Consider the following 21,679-nt stretch of genomic DNA (forward strand, 5'->3'; position numbering starts at 1 on the left):
CCAGAACCTGTGCTATGTATTGAATCCATTTGATCAAAATGTTGCTAGTTCTTTAAACAAATTCCTAGCTGCTAAAGTGCTTTCTGGAAAATCAGATTTGCGTTATCTAGTCATCTGAGATCTGCCAAGATTTCCTACGCATTCTTTCTATGTTTAGCTTTAAGGGCCTATTCCTTAAGAATGTCTATAAAAGGGGGCTAGACCAAAACAATGCCTAAGGCACACACGACTGTTAAACACGAGAGTCACACGATTGTTAAACATGGTCCCTTCTCACAGGGGTGTGGGCTTGACACTTTACACAAAATGGAGCATGTGGGGGAAGTGATATTAAAACACTCTCATGTGTTATCTTGCTGTATTTTGTAGCTTTTAAGCAAATCTTTCTTAGCTTGGCCTCGGTACTAGAAGCGAACCAGGTAGGGAGCACAGCAAAGCAAGGCCAGGTGAGGGGTTGGTTTTGTTCCGTGTACTCCATTTTATGTACTGCAAGAGTATTTAATGCCCTCCAGATTTTGGGGAAGTACAACTGCCATTACCTGCGACATCAGTTAAGTTGGCAGGACTGACATGAGTTGTAGCCCAACAATATCTAGAGGGCCACAGGTTAACTACCCATGGTGTAAAGAGCAGGTCACCCAAACCTGTTTTATATGCGTATGGGAAAATGTGTGTTTTCAATGCTCCACATGTCTCACCTAACATTGTATTGTAATATACCTAATATTCTCCAATATTGCATACACATTCTGGCTTCAGTACACTACAGGGCTAGACATACCTAAGTCTCACTGATTTCTGTGACTGCCATGTGTGATCTTCCATACGTGCGCAAGGACTTCTCAGTCATGCCATTCCTAATTTAGCCCCTCCCATGTAGATAGCTATGCACAAGGTCAGGGGACCTTCCATAGTGACATTCTGTTATGCTTGAGGAGTTGCTGTTGCGAGTAGAGAAAATAATTAGGCTCACTGTGTACAAGGGGAAGTGCTTTGCATGTATGCATTATATTTCATGGATTCTGATAGTGGATCTTAACTGCACTGAACTGTGGCCTCTTTGTGCAACCCACAAAACTGTTTAAATCCCACTGAAATAAAAAGAAATAGAAAATTGGCATTTTAGCTATTTCACAGCTGGGGGGAAAGAAGAAAACCCAGAGACTGATATTCTGCTGTAATTTCACACAAAATGATAAGTTGAAATCCAGTATACAACAAATAGAGTTTTGATATTATACAAAAGTGAAAATATTTTAACAGAAATTATAGTGGTTATTGAACAATGTTTGTATTTTCAATTGTTTTTCACATTTGAAAATAAAGTTTCTTAATAGGAAATAGATTTCTAAACTTTGTTTTGATTAAAAATTACTGATTATGCTGAGCAAAATATACAGTAATACATGAAAATTAAAGTTTATTACATACTTATAAAATGAAGGTAATAAAATACTTTGCAAGATTCTAGCTCATAAGAAAAATACAGTTAGTGAAAATATATGGGTTTGTGCTGTCAACAGTGTGTTTATATATTGCTAAGAATTTAACTGAATCATTGATATGTTGAATGCAAAGAATGTTGAGTGAAGGAAAACAGCCACTAGTGCTGTTCTGCAAAAGTTTGTACAGAAGCTTATGCCACAGTTCACACAATGCTATTAACAGGTAATTTTTTTACCCATTCTCATACTTTTTACATGAGAGGCTGTTCATGCTGTTGTGCAAGTGAAGGAACATTTGGGACTTAGTTTCTCTTTTCTCATGCAGTGCTTAAACACAAAGTAAACAGCCCTTCCCTTCCATCCCTGAAAGGTAATCTTTTGATCCAGCCCACAATATCTCCTGACATACGTCTAACATAGTTGATCTGGCAATAATAGTTTGTTGCAGCAGACTAAATTCTACTCAGATTAGGCCCATTGAATTTACTGGACATAAGTTAGTCATGTTGATTAATTTCAGGGCATTTGTGTTTAATATGGATACCATTGTTTACAACCTTATGTCTGCTATCGCTCTGATCCACTAATTCAGGTGAAGCTACTTGATGTTGTTGGACTCCCATCAGACCTGACTGGTATGGCCAATGATCAGGGATAATGGGAGTTGGAGACCAACAAATATCTGGAGGGCACCAGGTTGGCAAACCCTGCACTAAGTCATGTGCATATGAAACTCTTACATGTAGGCTCACTCATAAATTTTAAAAGAAAGAAAAAACAGAACCCATATAAGCAACAAGTATACAACAAGTGGGTAGAGCAATCATTGATTAGGGTGATTTCATTTATATAACAGTGTTCTCAAGAGCATTAGAATAAATACTGAATCTGAGTATATTTGTTGCAAAATAATAAAATAACTTATTTATATCATTGACGGAAGTGTAATTTTAATCTGAGTTATTCCAAATTTGTTGCATCATATATATGGTATAGTCATAGTAACTTAAAAAACCCCACATTTATTTACATTATAATGTTGTGTGTATATATAATATATATATTATATTACACAAATATTCATGTTTTATTTTTACAGTACTGTACTTATGAATTCTCTCAATTGGTTTATCATAGTGCAAACTGTAATGTTGCAATATGGGTTATAACAATTGTACAATAAAGAACAATTTCTTGCCATTTATCATTTGTAATACAGCTGTCTGCTAAAGTAATTTAAAAAAATTCTTGTGAATGACAAACTGTAGTTTAGGAGAGGGAGATTCATTGTCGTGTGTGCACTTAAAGCTGTCAGAACCTCAGTTCTCCTGGTGTCTGCAATTCCAATACAATATCCAGTTTTGTGACAATATTGTAATCTAGCTTTTGGTACATCCCATCCAAAATACTTATTGCTTCCTGCAGCAAATCTTGGGACTGGATTGTAAGTCTACTATGATAGCACCATTGGCAGAAAGTAATGTACATACTAATTATAAAAGGAATGGAAACAAAATGTACCTACCCTAATTTATGAACTTATCTGTTTTGTGGAATTTCATCTTATCAGTTTTTATACTCTAAACTCAATTCAAGTGTTTGAGAAAAATTCACTGGTACTCTGTTCACTCTATACGTCACAAATATATCCTCTAATGCAAGTACAACAGTGAATTCAACTGTTCAGACTATATTTAATAGCCTGCTCCTTTTCATTCTCTGGAATACAAGGAGGTTGCCTTTTTCTACTTCTATCTGCTGAAACTTGTATATGATTATGTTGTTTGCATAAATGAAAAAATACCTTCCCAGAATAAGAAATTCATTGTGAAATCCTGTGAGTTTGATTGTAGCTTATCTTTTTCACTGGTTTTTAACCAGCCCTTGCATAAAAATGTCTTTCAATTCACATACTGTAGCTTGTCTGGTACGAAATCTTTACAATAGCCTAGAGTATAGCCTATCAGAGGTAGGCCTATTGTACAAAAATTCACAGTTTCAAAAAATGCTCAAGGGAAATACTTTTCATAGATTCCACATTTTATGAAGTGGCAAACCTAATGAAGAACTCATGAGCACCCACAACGATCTACCACCATAGCTGGTATCTTTCCATATATTATCTGTTCTTTTCCATTGAAATACAGCATATTTATTGGGGACATCTTAGTAGGTGTGCAGCATGGGCCTGCTGAACCTCTTGGATTTGCTTGGTGTACAAGATGAGTGTGTGGATACTTTTGTAAAAATACAAATTCACATTCTCCAGAGCAGTAATTTGCTTTGTATCTTTTGGGTGCAATTATCCAGTCCCATCCAAAAGCTTCAAAATCCACAGTCAGCGGGTAACGGCAACATCGAGATTCTGTTGAGTGTTCATCACAGTCCAGACCAAAATCTCTGCGTGATCTTTTTGGTGTATCTGTAATCCTGACCTCTAAAAATGGGTTCTATGAATAAAGAAAAAGGAATAGTATTTTGGTAAAGTGATTGACGTTTGACACACAAAATATATTTTTCTAAGCATATAGCATTCGAGAGCTGTAATAATGATGATGATGATGATGATGATGATGATGATGTAACCAGCCTTGTTACAAAAAACAACAACACCTTGTCTACTTTTTGCTTGGGAGGGGCTTTTATGTGTAAGGAGAAGAGTGGTAAAAATAAAATAAAGCCTAGAAGAATTGCAGCAGCTACAGTGTTACATGGCAATCCATTTTTAAAAAAAACTAGGGTGGTTTTGAAAACAATTTGTTATACAGTATACTGCCCAAAGGATAAAATTTTAAAATGTCACTGTAAATCCTCAAGCTCTTGGACACATACAAAGAGGAACTCTTTGGCTCCTAGTCATAAACTTTTTCATTGTCCTGTTAGAAAGCATTAAGACATCAAACACCCAAATTGTTGGTGTTATTAATTTTTAGCTATTAAAAATGCCCTATATAACCACCTTCCATATAGCACTCAGCTTGAGGAACTGAAAAATAAGTGTTAATAATTCCAGTTACAGGCAAACAACTACATGAAGTTTATATACAATTCTGGTTTAATTGTTCTGCTGGAGCACGGAGGACATTTTCCAGCTCCTGGTATCATTAATTTGCTGGAGCTTTCACACTGCATTAATAATCACAGCTTTTGTAAATTCCTCTTTCATTTGTCTGAAACATCCTTTTAAGCAATGAATTACAATTAAGTTCCTGCAAAATTTCCAAGTGAAACTTACCAAACCATCTTCCCCTGGTCCTGGATAAGTTACTGCAAGATCTCTTCCTTTTTCATCCAAAGCTTTGATTTCAATACCCAAGTTAGATTCAGGTTGTTTGAGCCAATTTTGCAACACAGTCTTCACATCAATGCTCTGCCAAATACCAGTGCCTGGGTTCATGTCAAGTTTCAAAGATCGAATTGCAGTAGAGGTTGTACCATCTTTCATGGGTCTGATGAGTCTCAAGATCTGTACAAATACTGTTGTAGGCCTCTGGACTGGTCTTAAGTATATCCACAACTGAGCCTTCACTACTTTATTATACTGTATTTTGGAGCTAAACTTAAAGAAGCAACATTTGGGTTTTCCTTCCACTGGCATAGGGAAATCAGCTATAAACAAATGGATAGAAAATATTACTTGTTTGCAAACATCAGAAAACATGTAAACATTTTATAATATCTTCAGACAATTTCTTAGCAGTGACTTACAATTTGCAGTGGAAACAGTTGCTCAGATCTCGTGACCACCTAAGATGTATACCACTTTTATTTTTTTAACCACCACAAGTGCTTCACACTTTGCCCCATTTTAATCAATATCCAATACTTCCATCAATATTTTGCTATCCCCCTCCCACAACCTCTTGATGTACAGCAAACATTTATGGCCAATTTGAGTGAGTGCATATCCAGTAATAAGGAGCACATAATAAATCCATGCCCTTATCGCATAGAGATCCCCATTCACAGTTTGTATAGTTCCATGTATAATGTCTGCTGTTCCAGTGGTATTTTGGAGTAGGTCCAGTCACTTTTTACATTTAAAATTCTCCCTTGTCAATAGATTGTGGCCTTGGATCCAGTATTTATTTGTATTTGTTTAATTTGAATTCCACCACCTTCTGGAGTCTCTAAAGCACCTCACAGTTTCCATAGGGTTGGGTCCAGAGTCCAGACTAAATTAGTTGCACCTAGATTCTGTTGATTTCAGTGGGATCTAAGTCATAACTAGGTTTTCATATTGATTTGAATGATACCTACATGCAGCTAACTAAATCTGGATCTACCAATAAAACACAATGATTCCATTAGCTTGCAATAAAAAAGAGAAACATAATCACAAAATAAGTGGCCATATGAAAGCAGATCGTAGGAAGAAAAGAAAAGGGGGGAAATACTGAACATAGATTAAGAAAGAAACTAAATGAAACAAAAAAGCTTGGATTTTATTTTATTTTTAATTTCCAGTACTCAAAAGACCTTTCTTGGAGGAAAGCCGCTGAAATCTTAAGGAATTGCTTGTTCATTTGAGGACTTAGGTGAAAATGATTCATGTGTATATATAATTTCACTATTTGCTTTTTCTGTGTTGTGTTTTATGTTTTGATCTTGTACCATTTACCTGGGAGTAAATACCATTGAATTCCATGGACTGCTAAGTGGATATGATGAATATGATGTAATGTTTATACTATGTGATTACGCTGATTTCTGCTGAAAAGGACAGGCTGAACTTTTAAAATTATACTGATTATTAAAAAGAAAACAAATCATAAGGGAATATACCCTGAGAATCTTGGAGAGTCTGTGTAGTTATACTAACTGTCCAGCTGTACAAATCACTCTCTGAAATAAAGACTCTCTCTCTCCCCCCCACCCCCTAGTCAAAATTACCAAGGGTACTGAACACATTGTACAGTGTACTCAGCCTGAAAGTGGCTATGACATATAGCTTCCACTTAAAACACAATGAATGGCAAACATTCATTCAAGTTATGTTAGTGTTATTTCTATTTTAATTACATACAGTGGTACCCCGGGTTACATACGCTTCAGGTTACAGACTCCGCTAACTCAGAAATAGTACCTCAGGTTAAGAACTTTGCTTCCGGATGAGAACACAAATCGTGCGGCGGCAGCACAGAAGCAGCAGGAGGCTCCATTAGCTAAAGTGGTGCTTCAGGTTAAGAACAGTTTTAGGTTAAGAACGGACCTCCGGAATGAATTAAGTACGTAACCAGAGGTACCACTGTATAGTAGAGTTGTGAATAAGCTATAAAAGAGTAGGTATAGCAGAAACCAAGTTGCTTTCATTTGCATTGCAACAAAATGTATGGTTAATAACTATTTTAATTTACTGATTTTTAATTTGCCATATCTGACTTACTTTGTGAGACTAGGAATTGCAGTATAGTAGGAAATCTTATTTTAGCATACAGTGAGATTATATAAGCTGTTAGATACATTTTAACTCTCCGTACATCTAGTGTAAAATAATATCACATATTGATGTATTCTAGCACTCATGTACCACAAAGAACCCCTATATGAGTGGCTTTTTCCAGAGACAGCAATATAAAGGACAGATTTACAATAGCATTCTTTTCTGTGCATGGGCCTGCTTCTAATTGGGATGTGGTTGCAGACCCAAGATCCTGTGCCTGAAGTAAAAATATGTTAAGGCTGCAATCATAATCACAGGGGATTTACTTCTGAGTAGACATGTACTCTTAAGTCATTTTCATATTAAGTTACCAAAAAAAGTTTTTGCATTTTTAAAATGCCATCAATGAAGAGTGAAATAAATAGAATAAAAGTATTTTCTACAATGTTTTTTATAAGTCAGCACAAATGATTAAATCATGTTTCTTTAAATATGAATTTCTAAAACATTTCCAAAAGAAATGTTAAAATAACCATTTCACTCCTTTTGAATATTTTATGCCACTGTTGCTGGTAGCAAATCTAAGTCGTGTGTGCTCAAGCTGTCCTTTTACTTTATTTTATCATCGCCTTAAGTGTTATTCCGAAAACAGCTGCCATAGCCAAATACTTCAGCTAATGAAGAACATAAGATACTATAATATAAGCTGTGCAAAAGATACTTGATAGGAGCCATGGCAGATGCTCAGCACTAAGAAGATAACTAAGAATCTGCTCATTCAGTAAATATCTTCATTCCTTAACACAACTAATAGAATTCCTAGAGCTGTGCATGAACATTTCATTATTTAAAATATAGCACCATTGGCATTTATTAAGTGCTACATTAATGAATGCATTAGATTAATAATGTGGTTAATATATATATTGTATTAATTAACAACTGTGGACAAAGTAATTAGATTAGGAGAAAGCAAATGTATGCTAGAGCTAAGCACAGAGACTGTGTTGTGAACATTTTAGCCACTCAGAAAGTACCCATCATGTTTAGTGTTTTACGGGGACGCAAAATGGCATGAAAACGTTTGTTGGAGAGAGAGTATGTGGCTCTGGATGTATTGACAACTCAACCAAGCCTTGCTGTCTGGTAGCATTTTCGCCGCAGAACACACCTTGGCAGAAAAGGAACGTTGTCTCTCAGTACTATGTTACCTCAACAGGACGCATGTTTGAATGAGTATTGACTTGGTGACTCGGAAACTAAAACTAATCCAGAATGCGGCAGCTAGATTGGTGACTGGGAGCGACAGTTGGGACCATATCACCATATAATTCATATAATTCACTGGTTCACAGTACATTTCCAAGCACAATTCAAAGTGTTGGTGCTGCCTTTTAAAGCCCTAAACCTCCTCATCCCCAGTATACCTGCAGGAGCATGTCCACCCCCCTTGTTCAGCCCAGACACTGAGGGCCTTCTGGCGGTTCCCTTACTGCGAGAAGTGAGATTACAGGGAACTAGGCAGAGGGCCTTCTCGGCAGTGGCACCCACTCTGTGGAACGCACTCCCATCAGATGTCAAAGAGATTTATCTGTACAACTTTTAGAAGACATCTGAAGGCAGTACTATAGTGGGAAGTGTTTAATGTTTGACCTGGGCTCCTTCCAGTACATTAATTCAATCAATTACTTTGGGGTGCAGCTAGAGCTGAGTTTGGGGTTCCGGCTGGATTTTTTGCCCTCACTGACAACATTAGGTAAAGGGTAAAGGTACAGGGACCCCTGACCATTAGGTTCAGTCGTGACCGACTCTGGGGTTGCGATGCTCATCTAGCTTTATTGGCCGAGGGAGCCGGAGTACAGCTTCCAGGTCATGTGGCCGGCATGACTAAGCAACTTCTGGCAAACCAGAGCAGTGCACGGAAACGCCATTTACCTTCCCGCTGGAGCGGTACCTATTTATCTACTTGCACTTTGACGTGCTTTTGAACTGCTAGGTTGGCAGGAGCAGGGACCGAGCAACGGGAGCTCACCCCGTCGCAGGGATTCGAACCGCCGACCTTCTGATTGGCAAGCCCTAGGCTCTGTGGTTTAACCCACAGCGCCACCCGTGTCCCATGACAACATTAGGTAGCCAAATCTAATTGATTCTATGATGCTATCAAATTCACTATGTGATACATGATTGGCTGAGATAGTGTAAGGAAGAAGAAACGAAAGCTCTGCTATAATTAAAAAATTGTGCCAGTGCAACAAAAGATCAGAAGAATGATTGTGAATAAACACCAAAATTCAAAAAGTAGGAGTTTGGGGAATTTTCACACAGAATATTTGTCATAGTTATAATTTATATATCTGTATGTGAAAACATGTAAAAATATATTAGTACATTGAAGCTTAATGTTTTATTTTGTCAGTTACATGGATGTTCCCCTTACTCCCTGTTTTCTGGAACTCCTAAAAACAAGTGTCCCTAGAAGATTTGTTAATGCAAACTGATGCATTAATATGCCTTTTTTTACTTTTGCACAATAAATTACTGAAATAATAAGGTTGATTAACTAAATAACTTATTTACATACCAACAGCAATAAACAAGTTAATTGTTAGTTTGTATATAAAGGGGGAAATACCATTAAAAGAAAAATTACTTGTCAGTAGAACATGATTCAATTAAAAAAATGCTTTTCTCTCTCTCTCAGTTGCATGCTTCCACAAGCAGTTTGTTAGATGAGATCAAGAGGAGATTGTTGGTCTCTAGTGCTATCTTATAAAGGAATAAACGTACTTACACTCTGTAGGCATTGTAATAATAGTTTCAGTTGTAGCATGATAATCATCATCTTCCAAAGAGCCATCACTGCTGTCATCTCTCTGGACATCATATTGATCAATCAGTTCTTGCAGTGGCGGAGCTTTAGGTAAAAGTTGCCTTATAGCATCCCGGCTAATATTAGGTGCTTGCTCCAGACGCAGTTTACTGAGGATCTGAATTTTTATAGCTTCTATTCTTGAAGATTTTGTACTTTGCCTCCATGTACATGCGTTGCACAGTCCATCTTTTTCCATGTTTTCATTTGCCTGGTTACTTTCATTAAGATCCACTGGACCAGGTATGATTAACATGAAAAGGTAAATATAAAGATACATTTTTTATTTCTGCAGGATCTCACATTCAGTGCAGTGCTTTCCCTTCCTTCCTTCCTTTCTCCTTCCTTTGGTTCCTTTTTTAATCTTTCCGTACTGTGTGAATCACTGAAGGCAAATGCAATCTGAGACAACTCACCACTCTGGTGAATCATGTATATTCCAAGAGGGCTTTTTATATTCCAACCTTCATTAGACTTGTGTCGTCAAAACCAATGATTGGCTGCTAAACCAACAATGAATCTAACTGTCAGATGTTAAAGCCATGTCCCTCATAAGTTGCTAGACCGCATTTTGTTACTGCCAAGGGTGAGCTGATTTTCTGACTATTCCATAGAGAGTATCTCCTCACAGGCTGTAAGAATATTTCCAAGGAGCATGGCCAGCAGTATCAAAAGATAGTATTACCATTCTTAAATGTGAATCAGCTGCTGTTTTTATTATGAATCAGTCTATGTATCCTTCCCATATCTAAAAAGGCTAGCCAATAATTGAAAAAGAAAACATTTAATAAGTGTAAAGACTGTCACTATTATAAATTAAAATTGTTCTTAAATATTTTATTTAACAATATGGATTTTTAAAAATGAAATGTGAAATACACCACTGAAAAGACAATAGCTAAGAATTTAAAACCAAAATCTTAACCAGCCTACATATGCATGTTTTATTAATTTGATTATGTTTGAGTTCAGGTGGTATAAGTAATTAAGGAGATAGAATCTCATTTACATCCTAATGCTAAATACATTACAGGGAACAAATACATAATGACCACTCTACACAGGTCATTGAGTGCAGTAGTAGACAAGACATGTACTGTTGAGAAGGAATCTCCTTGTGCATATATCCAGGACAGCTGGCTTGTGTGGTATCCTTTAACAGCACACCAGTCACCTGTTTAGGGGTGGCAGTGTAGAGGACTAGATTCAGTATCTCTGCCCAACCCAAACAGAGATGCATATGCTGGCATAACTCTGAAACCAAGCAGTTACCCTGTGGAACACACTTTTGAAAGTTTGAATAGTATCATCATACACAGGATCCTGCTTCAACATTCACATCATCTTTCCTTGATTGAGGTGAACAGATTTAGGATCAAGGTGCAAATAGCTGCAATTAGGGCTGGGAAGAAACACCATTTCCACCAATAATTTGATAAATTGGCCCAGTAATTTGAGGAGAAATGGTTTTGTGATATCATTCTGCTCCTAGCATTGTTTCTCTGGATCATTTCATTAATACTTCAGCTTGTTTTCTTGGGATTTAACCCACTGAATTTATATCTTCTGGTTTATTCAGAATTCACTGTTACTCTTGAATCCCACCTCCCCCCATCCCCTCCCGGCATGCGACCTTCTAAAACCTCAAATAAAACATCTTTACATGGGGGCATGGTTATTGATTATTGTAATATTTTGTGTTTATTTTTCTGTTTAACACTTTGGGCTTTCCCTAGTAAGGAAACATGGGATATAAACAATAGACAAATTTAAATTAAATCTCTCACCATTGGCCATGCCGCTTGTGGGTGAGGGGAGTTGGAATCCAATGAAGGCCCACAGATTCACCGTCCCTGATTTAAGCCTTTGCTGAAATATCATCCCAAAGTCAACTAGCAGGAATTGCTGGGAACTGCCCAGGGTCCTGCTTCATCCATGTACAGGAAGAGGCTCTGGTATTCATTACTACTTTTTCACAGGTTCCAAGCCCCAGCAGAATAAGATAAGGACCTCAGAATCTCCCACAAAGAGAACTTTAAGCTGTATGTAGCTCAAATAGGTCGTGAAAGATACAGTTGCACCTGTTGGGCAGCATGAGTAGCACAATTTGATAGAAATAGGTGTGAGTTAAGTGAGTCATGAACCACAAAGACATGAGGATCGGATCATCTCCTGTCCTTGGTTTCCAACTAACAATTGGCAGTTAGGTGCATCTCTGCTCAAACATTGGTGGACAACATAATTCACCGCTGAACATCACATTTCTGAGATGACATTCAGAGTCTGTAAGAACTAAAGAATGCTTGCATCCAAATGTACATTTTATTTTATTATAATCACAGCCCAGCATATAGTTGATACCATTGAAAATATTTAAAATTACAGAAAATCAATAACAACCTTCAAAACAGCATCAGGCACTAAAAAGTCTGGGGAAATAAATATGGCAACTAAATGTCAGCAATGCAGGAGAAATTCTGATGTCAGTCAGGAATGTGTTCCAGACTTTGTGAACCATTACCAAGAATGCCATGACCCATGCCAGTGCTGTGCCCATCAACAGCACCATGAGCAGGACTTACCCTGCAGATATCTGAAAGTATCAGAGGTAGTGTGCCTTTAAGTATTTTGCTAGGTTGTAATGAGCTTTGTACACCGTTACTAATACCTTGAACTGGGCCTGGTCCATTAGTGGAAACAAAATTGCAGACTACAAATCCTACACCACTTTTAGAGGCAGCCATCTATTTCATATCCCTCATCCCTTGACCTCAATATGGAGGGAAGTGACCACAGTAGATCGACTTGTGCATCAATTTTACCTAATTATCATTTGTGAAAAGAGCAGTTTCCTACCAAGGATTATCACTTTAGTCTTTACATAATTGATTTTGAGAAGGCCCATGTTTTCCATGCCTTTCTAATCTGACTCTCAAATTTTGTAGGATAAAAACCATTACTAATATAAATATCACCATTTGTTCACATGGGGTGATATGTGTTATGTGTCAGGCTATGCGTATGTAGAGCAGACCCACTGAAACCAGTGGCTTATTTACTTTATAAGCATAAAATACATTGTATAATGTCTACTTTATAAGCATAAAATACATTTTCTTACCAATAACATGTTTATCGATGAAATTATGTAGAGTGAAATTGTGATAAATTTTTGATTATCCACCTAGTCCGTTCTTCCCCAAATCAGTAATTGCCCTTGCTTCCAAAAGGTTGAGAAGAAATCTTTTCTCATATGGCTTGGTCTCCAGTTTTTCCACCATCCTTGTTGCTTGCCCCTGGAGTTGTTCCAGTTTGTCAGTATCCTTCTTAAACTGTAATGCCCAGGACTGGACATAGTACTCTTGATGCTTCACCAAAGCAGAATAGAGTGGTTGTTGACTGATATGCAAAGTTACTGCACAGCTTGGACGCTTTCAGCTTGTGAATCCTTGTTAGGAGAGAGCTGGAAAAATAAGAAAGAGGTTTATTATTGGAAATATATACTTGGGTGGTAAATAATTCTCTAGTTTTAACTAAGTAAGTTGGAGTTCAAAGGAGCTATGTCCCTTGGTTTGTTTATTCCTTTGTTGTGGGCTGAGTCACAGTGCTGCCCCAAACCCGGGTCAGTGCAAACTGCGCTGAGGCAGGATGGTGCTGCCAGCTTTTGTGCCTCACTGGCTGCGAGGACATGCATGCAGCCAATACCCTCTCAGCCTGCAAGGCACACCACCCCCCGAAAGGCGACTCATTGGCTAATTTGGGGTGCAGCATCTGGCGGCAACTCAAGCCAGGCGGCCAGGGGAAATTCCCCCAAAGGCCACCCAGCCATGTGCACTCTGTTCTCACTGCCTGGGGATGGGGACCAAGCATGAGAGCCCGCAACTGCTGCCCACCCAGAGAAAGAGGTAAGCGTCTATTTTCAGCAGAGAGAATTTCAAAATGATGTCTCTGAATAAAGTAAAAAAAAAAAAGTGGGAGGGGAAACAGAAGCAAAAACATGCAAGCTTAAGAGTATCAGTTAAGATTTTGAAGAAAGGGTCTGCATAGAGATCAAAGGACACAGAAAGAGTTTAGGAAAATGAAGGTTCCATACACTGTCTGCTTTAACACCATGCAAACCTTTCTCAGAAGTTATATCCCACACTTTCAACAGTTGTACTTTTCATGATCTGGTTTCTATAAGTCTGTTGCCGCAGTCTAGAATCTTTTCGCATAGTCTTTGTAGCTGCTGCATCACACTGCTTACTGTGTTTGTAGTCTGCTAAAACTCTTTCTCACATACCACTGCTACATCATGTGTCACCTATAATCTCCCTCAGTAAAATTGTGCACTCAACAGAAAAATATTCACATTCAAACACAAATACTATGATCAACGTTGCACCAAATTTTAGCTTGAATGAAAGGATGCAAAATGGATGTGGGAAAGGGTGGAATGCTCTCACAAACTGAAACTTACCATTTTCAAATTTTAGGAGGCTACATTAAACCCCCTTTTCTTCCCTTTGTTTCCCCCTCAACATCATTTTCTTCTCCCATAATCTCAGCCAATTTGCAGGTAGGGAGAGGTAACCTACTATTTGCCACCAAGAGAAGACAAGATTGCTGCGCTAAATAAGACAGTTGGCCTGACCTAACACATCAATTCTTATATTCTAAAGCATTTTGTGCACAAATTCATTGCTCTTCTAGTTGATCACAGTAGCCATTCCACAAGCAAATTCTATTCATGCCATATTCCCAAGAGTATTGGGAGTATTGAGACTCAATAAGAACCCTACAGTATCCTCTCCATCTTTTATTTATCTTCTTAGTATAGAAATATGCGTACATGCATTTATATCTCATTCATTGCTTATAGTATATTGAGAATTGTGGAAGGATTAAAATGCTTTAAAATGCCCTTCAGATTTATATAACTTTGTAAAAGTCAAAGTGATTTAAACATAACAATTTATAAATTAGATTTTGGTCCTTGTCGTCTTTGTGTGCCAGGTTTTAAACTAGAGGAAGTGTTACACAATGTTTAAAAAGAAACAAGATTTACAGTGGAAACAAATGTACAAATATTAAGCATCATTGTAATAAAATGCTGGAAAAAATGTGAGTATGCTGACGTTAATATCCGAGCTAATATTTTCACTGAAAAAGGTCCATGTTCAGCCAACTTTCTGATGCCAGCAAAAAACTTTGGATGGGAATCATCATGGCCACACTTAACACTTTATCATTCATTTACTTTTAAAAATTATGACAGTTACATCCTAGTTGTAAAGATATATGTGCTAATGTTACTGCCACAGTGTCCTAAACAGACCACATGCAGCAAGTCAGTCAAGCTATGTTGCCTAATTTTCCAGTGCCACTATAATAGGTTAATGCCATGTATAAAGTGTGAGTTGTTGCTGAATTACCGGTAAATTGGTGGGTGGTGGCTAAAAATATCATTTAGATGCCGCATCAGTGAAATAACTTCAATCCCATTTCTGCAATTGCCCATTTCTGTGCCATATGACAACTTTACAATAGTGTATTATACCCTATCATGCAATCGGGACAATTCATGCTTGATTGGTGCTGCCATTCCTGGTTTTATATGATGTCATTTTACTTATAGGGAAGTTTTAAATGTTTGACGTTTTATTATGTTTTTATATGTGTTGGAAGCCACCCTGAGTGGCTGGGGCAACCCAGCCAGATGGGCAGGGTAATAATAATAATAATAATAATAATAATAATAATAATAATAATAATAGAAAACAAGGTGAATGTTACTAATAAAAAGAAGCAAGTTTGCATGGCTGTTACTATGATAGTTGTATTTTAATATCCCAGTGTCAACTGGCACTTGCTGAAAGAGTTGTGTAAACTATCTACCTTCAGAACATAACCCACTTCAACTGGGCCACTTGGAATCATATGACAGTTTTAGCAACCTTAGGCAATTTCCTATTCCTGGGACTCATGTTTCTCTGTTTCTATCATTATAGAAGATAGGACCTGGAAGGGTTCCCCAATGTCATCTAGTTCAGCCTCCTGCCCTTTAATAGAAAACTAGCCAAGACTGCTTGAAGACATTGCTTGTTTAAACAGAAACTCCAATATGATGGTGGTGGTGAGTGGACATGTGGCTGCCATGCTGCGTGATAATGTCCACTTGTACCTGTGCACAAACATGGTAATATGGGAGGAGGGGATTATAGCAACCCCCACTATTTCCCATGGTGGGATTAAGCCTATCAGGTCATGTTGGGTTCTGTGATCCCACCAAGCAGTCAAGGGCAGGTACAACATACTGGGATGCAGGTGACTCCCATAGCCTGTTCTGCCTTTGCGAAGGCAATCACATATCCATCTTCAATTCCTGTATCTTTGCTGTGTTTTCTCTCGGGCATTTCTTCTTCAGGCTTGTTTCTTGATATTTTTTTCTTCTAGAATCAGTTCCTGTTCATTTTGTGTCTGTGTGTGAGTCCAGAGTTCCCCCCCTCTCCCTTGGAGAGTGATTGTGTGGTTGTCGTTTGTCTTGTTGTTCTGGTCGCCATTTTAGCTTTCCCCCAGTCTCCATCTTGTTGCCTTCCTGCACACTCTCCTGATCTCTGCCTCTCAAGAAAAGATCATTGTGTTTTCCCTCCCCCCTTCCCCTCTTCACTTGAGTTTCCAATGTTGCTTTCCAAGGGAGAGGGATCTAATGCTACATTCTGAAGCACTGGAGCAGTAGTGCTCCATCCCGATCTTTTGATCAGCTGTATGACGGGGTTCTGAACAGTCAGTCCCTTACTGCATCAATTTTTATGCCTGTCCTCCTTTACAACCGTTGAGTTTACTGCATCTTAGGCATGTACTGTATGTTAGACCTGCATACCAGTTGGACACATAAATGCAACAGAGATGGCTTCTGAGGACCCTGCCTCAGTGGCAATAGGTGTCCTGGATAAAGCAACAACCAGCAAGGCCACAAAAAAGTTTAAACAGTTGGAGTAGCAGCAGCAATATACCCAGAGCACTCACTAGCAGAGGTGTAGAGCTCCTACTGATGTCAGAAGGGCTCAATACATTGGTAAGGCATCAGTGGTCCTTTAATCTCCTGTGGATGGGGAGGGTGGTTGGGTCCCTGTTTAAGGGGTTACTAGTCAGCAGCCTATGGATACACAGTTCTCAGTGCAGCCAGAACAACTTATGGTGTCCCCCCACCCTTCAGCCTACTCCAGCTGCAATGGATTTTCAGCACAGTAATGATCAGATCTCCTCTAACTTTAATCTAGTGGTTGCCCCTTATTGTAATGCCCCACTACTTCAGTCCACTAACCCTGTACAGCTGAACACAGAACTGGTTCCTCCAAAAGGAGCCTTTTAAGGGTCAACTTCTTCTTCATCATCTTCATCCTGAAGAAATAGCCAGGCTCCTAAAGTGCAGTTCTTTTTTGTTCCAAGTCATCTCTAGGTTTCATAGGCTACCAAAACTTGTTTCAAACAGCTTCCAGGGCCCGTTTCTCCATTTTTTAAAAGGAATTTGCCATCCGGTAATTATGCCTCAGTTGTGGAACGTTTGGGAAGTCGAACTGTCTTCTGGAATGGATTATGTTCAGCAACCAAGGTTCTACCGTACAACTATTAAGCATCATTATAATAAAATGGTGAAAAAAATATTCACTTATAGTGTTGATTTATTGCCTGAGGCTTTTTTTAAAGTAACCACCCCTTTACATAGCATCATGAATCCTTTGGATTTTGAAATACACCTTTCCACCAAAATGATAAAAGGGGGGGAAAGTTTTCTTTAACTGTAGAGCTTTTCAGCACAGTGGTACCTCAGGTTAAGTACTTAATTCGTTCCGGAGGTCCGTTCTTAACCTGAAACTGTTCTTAACCTGAAGCACCACTTTAGCTAATGGGGCCTCCTGCTGCTGCTGCGCCGCCGGAGCACAATTTCTGTTCTCATCCTGAAGCAAAGTTCTTAACCTGAAGCACTATTTCTGGGTTAGCGGAGTCTGTAACCTGAAGCGTATGTAACCTGAAGCGTATTTAACCTGAGGTACCACTGTATTATAATCTGTGCATTTCTTGCATTTCTTCTGATACTGAAGATTTCCTATAAAGCACATTATCAAAAGGAGACCATTGAGTTGTGTAGTACTATGTATATATACTGACCTCTGCTGGAATTTTTGGTTCCTATATGCATTAATTAGAAAATCTCTGGATTTCCCTCACTAAATTTTAAACTTTGTAAAAATAAAATACAGTAAAAATGCATGCTCAATTTTAAATAACATCATTGAACATAGTCCTTTCCACCACTCACTTAACCCTTTTACAATTTAGCTCATACTTAGTGTTTTAACACAATCATGTGTAGCATTAACAATAATTAATTTAACCACATGTTCCCTATTTATTCAGTTACCCTTTATACTTAAGTCTGCATTTTCATGATTTTATTTAATTATTACTGATATTGCTTGGCTTGTACTTACACATATATAATTCTTAATGGAATATATCTTTACAGTGGTACCTTGGGTTAAGTACTTAATTCGTTCCAGAGGTCCGTACTTAACCTGAAACTGTTCTTAACCTGAAGCACCACTTTAGCTAATGAGGCCTCCCGCTGCTGCCGCACCACCGAAGCACGATTTCTGTTCTCATCCTGAAGCAAAGTTCTTAACCTGAAGCAATATTTCTGGGTTAGCAGAGTCTGTAACCTGAAGCGTATGTAACCCGAGGTACCACTGTATGTGTCTTTATCTGAAGGCTTTCAAGATCTTGCTCTCTCATAGTCTACAATATCTGTGTGGCCACAGCTAGGCATTATTTTTCCTGTCCTCTGTCCTGCCACCAATGAATTAGGTTTTTTCTGGGGGGAGGATTGGATAAAACTCCCTGCAGCACAATTGGTTAGTGGTTTTGGCTGCTAATTGAAAGATTTTGCTACTTTATTTTCTCCCTTCATATCTTGGAGAGGATGCAAAGACACAAGGGATTTGAGGAGACATCTCTTGGCAGAATTTATTGGAAAATAATATTTAATTTATTAATTTTCCCCCTGAGTGAGACTTGAACCCTGGTCTCCCAAGTCCTTGTGTGACATCATCTGCTACACCACAAGCCCTATTTTGTGTATTAAATGTGTTGCTTACCCTATTCCTTAGGCTCAGAATTATTTAAATAAACAAATTTATGTTTATATTTTTATACTTAATATAATTTTATATCTAAAAAGGAAAAGATAATTGTGCCCAAAAGGGCAACTTTGTAAAGCCCTGTCCATCATTCCACCTTCCAACCCATCTAAAATGAAACTTTTAAACAAATCAGTATGATTGTAAACAAGGTGATTCTTATTTTTAAGATGGAAATAAATTGTTTTGATATGGTTATGTCATCTTTCTAGACTTTTGTGCAGCTTGCAAGCAAAAGGTGCATGTTTAATTGACATGTTCTTAGTGGACACTGGAAGTCACAGTTATGTAATTCTGAGCATGGCCAGTAAAGATGACAAGACCATGAATTTTGTCCCAAGGTGAGGGCTTCAATAATGGCCTCACCACAACACCCTTCAGATGACTGGGAACCATCTTTTCTCAGAGGATTCAACATGAGGAAAGTATCTGAGTACATATGGATGGCTGAACAATAGCAAGCAGTTTCTCCACATCCTTGGGCAGCAACATGTGGTAAACCAAATGGATAAAATGAGGCCAAGAACACAGCACCATATCCAAAGAAGATTTGAATCCCTGAAGAGGAATCCAAGTCAAAATGAATACAATTTATTTTATTTGGAAAGTCACAGAGGGTTTCATAGGTGCAAGAGGGCAGACAGCCTTTTTCTCTACACAATTGCCAAGTCACTTCCTGAGGCATTTCAAATGGCATTTTCCCCCCATAGCATATTGGCCCGAAGATAAGCTGCACTTTCCCCCCAAATTTCGACCGTGCAAGGTTAAAATGTGGCTTATATGCGTAACCTTATGCCTCCAGCAAAGTGGTGCAGCTCCCCCCCCCCCCCAGGAAGCAGCCCGGGAGTGCAGGGGAATGGTACCCATAGGATTTTCTTCTACATTTGCCATTTACGGGTGTGAGCGCCTGTGCAATTTTAAGGGAGCAGCTTATATTCAGGTATTGTCTTTTTTTCTCTCCCCCCCCCCCCTTGAATTTTAAAGGTTCGGCTTATTTGTGGGTGCGGCTTATATTTGGGCCAATACCAGGGGTCTGCAACCTTTAAGACAAAAAGAGCCACTTGGACCCTTTTTCCAAAGAAAAAAACCTGGGAGCCGCAAAACTGGGAAGGTGACGTCGGGACGGTGCGTGACTAATGCACGCACCGCCCCCATGCGACGTCACAGCCAGTACAGCGCCCGCCACAGTGGGGAGTTTTGGGGCACACAATGCACCTCCTCCCCTCGCTAGTATCCGCTCCGGAGCCGCGGCAAAGGTGTAAAAGAGCCACATGCGGCTCCCGAGCCGCAGGTTGCAGACCCCTGGCCAATACAATACCTCCGCATGTTGCATTTATGAGCTCTTCCAAGCGGTTTGAAAATACCTTTAAAAGGAGAAAGAAAGAAAAAGGTGTTCCACCTTCTAAGGACTTTTAAAAAAACTCCTAAAGCTTCTGGGTTTCTTTTTAATTTTTCTTTTAAAATCTACACAGAAGTGGAATGGAACTGACTTGCCAGTGAACATGTATGAAAAGTACACAAACCAGATGAAGTGTGTTCCCTCCATCCTCTTTAGATATGGAAAGTCTGCCTGGTGCAACTAGTAAGAAGGACGAAATACTTGTAAATTGCAGTGATTCCCTTTCTCTACCCCTCTGTCAGCTAGGGGTGAACCAAGAACTTCCCTGGGCACAATGGAACCCATGTGGGAGCCTTTGCCTTGCCCAGCCTAGTTGGCAAGGAATACGTTTTTGCACATCTACATGTTCTGTGCTTTGATAACTCCATCTCTATGACAGACATGCAGAAGCTGAAAGCTATAATTGAATTCACAAATAGATACATTAAATCCCTCAGGGGCTAATATTACCTTTCATGGGTTCTGCTTCCAGCGGTTCTCAACCTGTGGGTCTCCATCTCCGGATGTTGTTGGACTACAACTTACACCATCCCTGAGCTCTGGCCTTGCTAGCTAGGGGTGATGGGAGTTGTAGTTCAACAACATCTGGGGACCCACAGATTGAGAAAGGCTGTAAGCTCTTAAACACAGAAACTCATCCTAAAATGCCCTGAAGCTAGCAATTGTGTCACAATGGCTGTATAAACAATGCTTGCCTAGGAAACCTTTCCTGACTAGTCAAGAGATGACAGTTAGTGGTGGCAAGAGGTTGTCAGAGGTCAGAACTGTTACCAGCAACAAAAATTGTTTGAAAAGTTACTACAGCTCTTGTTTAAGGTACAGCTTTTTAAAATCACCAGTCACTATAGTCATTTGGAATGTATATTTGTGCATATTTGTATACGTGCATGTGTGTCTTATGTGCACTAAATGCAAATGTTTGTTTTGAGCAGATGACTGCTGAAAGAAAAATGTGAATGGAAAGAAAAGGAAAGTGACTAGATCCAGTTCTATTAGTCATTGTATCTAGAGATACTCAGTTTCTCTATTCTGAAGGACCGGCCTACTCTTCTAGGCACTTGTTTGGGAGCTGCAATAATCCAACACCATCTTGGATTGTCGAGTTTTATAAACAAAGGTCCCATTATCTAGTAGTAAAGGTTTGTTTGTTTTCACAGTGTACCCCTGGTACACTAAGATCTTCATTAAAGACCCTTCTCCAAGTTCACATCTGAAATGTGTGGCAGGATTACCTGGGAAAGGTCTTAGTGGTAGCTCCTACAAAAGCAGCCACCAATGGACCAATGGTCTTATTTGGTGTTAGTCAGCTTCCTCAAGTAGTTTCATGTAGATGTTAATATGCCTGGAGGATACCATAGAACCCATAGCAATTTTCCAAGTTCCATATTTAGGAAACAGTCCTGC

The 21,679-nt window shown here is 38.8% G+C and overlaps 1 protein-coding gene and 2 long non-coding RNA genes across 3 annotated transcripts in view; 1 reads left to right on the top strand and 2 right to left on the bottom strand.

Moving 5' to 3' along the window:
- Positions 1-21,679, top strand: part of LOC310691077 — a 68,710-nt gene that overhangs the window by 27,654 nt on the left and 19,377 nt on the right. The window lies entirely within an intron of this gene.
- Positions 1,157-10,207, bottom strand: MSTN (myostatin). The gene is made up of 3 exons (XM_083470277.1): positions 9,620-10,207; positions 4,681-5,054; positions 1,157-3,895 (listed from the first exon to the last, which is right to left on the bottom strand). The coding sequence occupies exons 1-3, from the start codon at positions 9,975-9,977 to the stop codon at positions 3,515-3,517; spliced, it is 1,113 nt and encodes a 370-aa protein (XP_083326403.1). The 5' UTR covers positions 9,978-10,207; the 3' UTR covers positions 1,157-3,514.
- On the bottom strand, positions 12,857-20,794 carry LOC310691357. Its single transcript, XR_014518478.1, has 2 exons — positions 20,726-20,794; positions 12,857-13,160 (listed from the first exon to the last, which is right to left on the bottom strand). It is a non-coding gene; the product is annotated as an uncharacterized lncRNA (long non-coding RNA).

The sequence above is a fragment of the Podarcis liolepis genome, assembly GCF_965112155.1.
Source record: "Podarcis liolepis genome assembly, chromosome: 1".
Classification (NCBI taxonomy): Eukaryota; Metazoa; Chordata; class Lepidosauria; order Squamata; family Lacertidae; genus Podarcis; species Podarcis liolepis.

Excerpts from the sequence above, each read along its gene's own strand:
- MSTN (XM_083470277.1), bottom strand. The coding sequence starts at position 9,977 with ATGTATCTTTATATTTACCTTTTCATGTTAATCATACCTGGTCCAGTG. Across the intron at positions 5,055-9,619 it reads TATTACAATGCCTACAGAGT|CTGATTTCCCTATGCCAGTG; the intron begins GTAAGTACGTTT and ends ATTTGTTTATAG. Across the intron at positions 3,896-4,680 it reads GACCAGGGGAAGATGGTTTG|AACCCATTTTTAGAGGTCAG; the intron begins GTAAGTTTCACT and ends CTTTATTCATAG.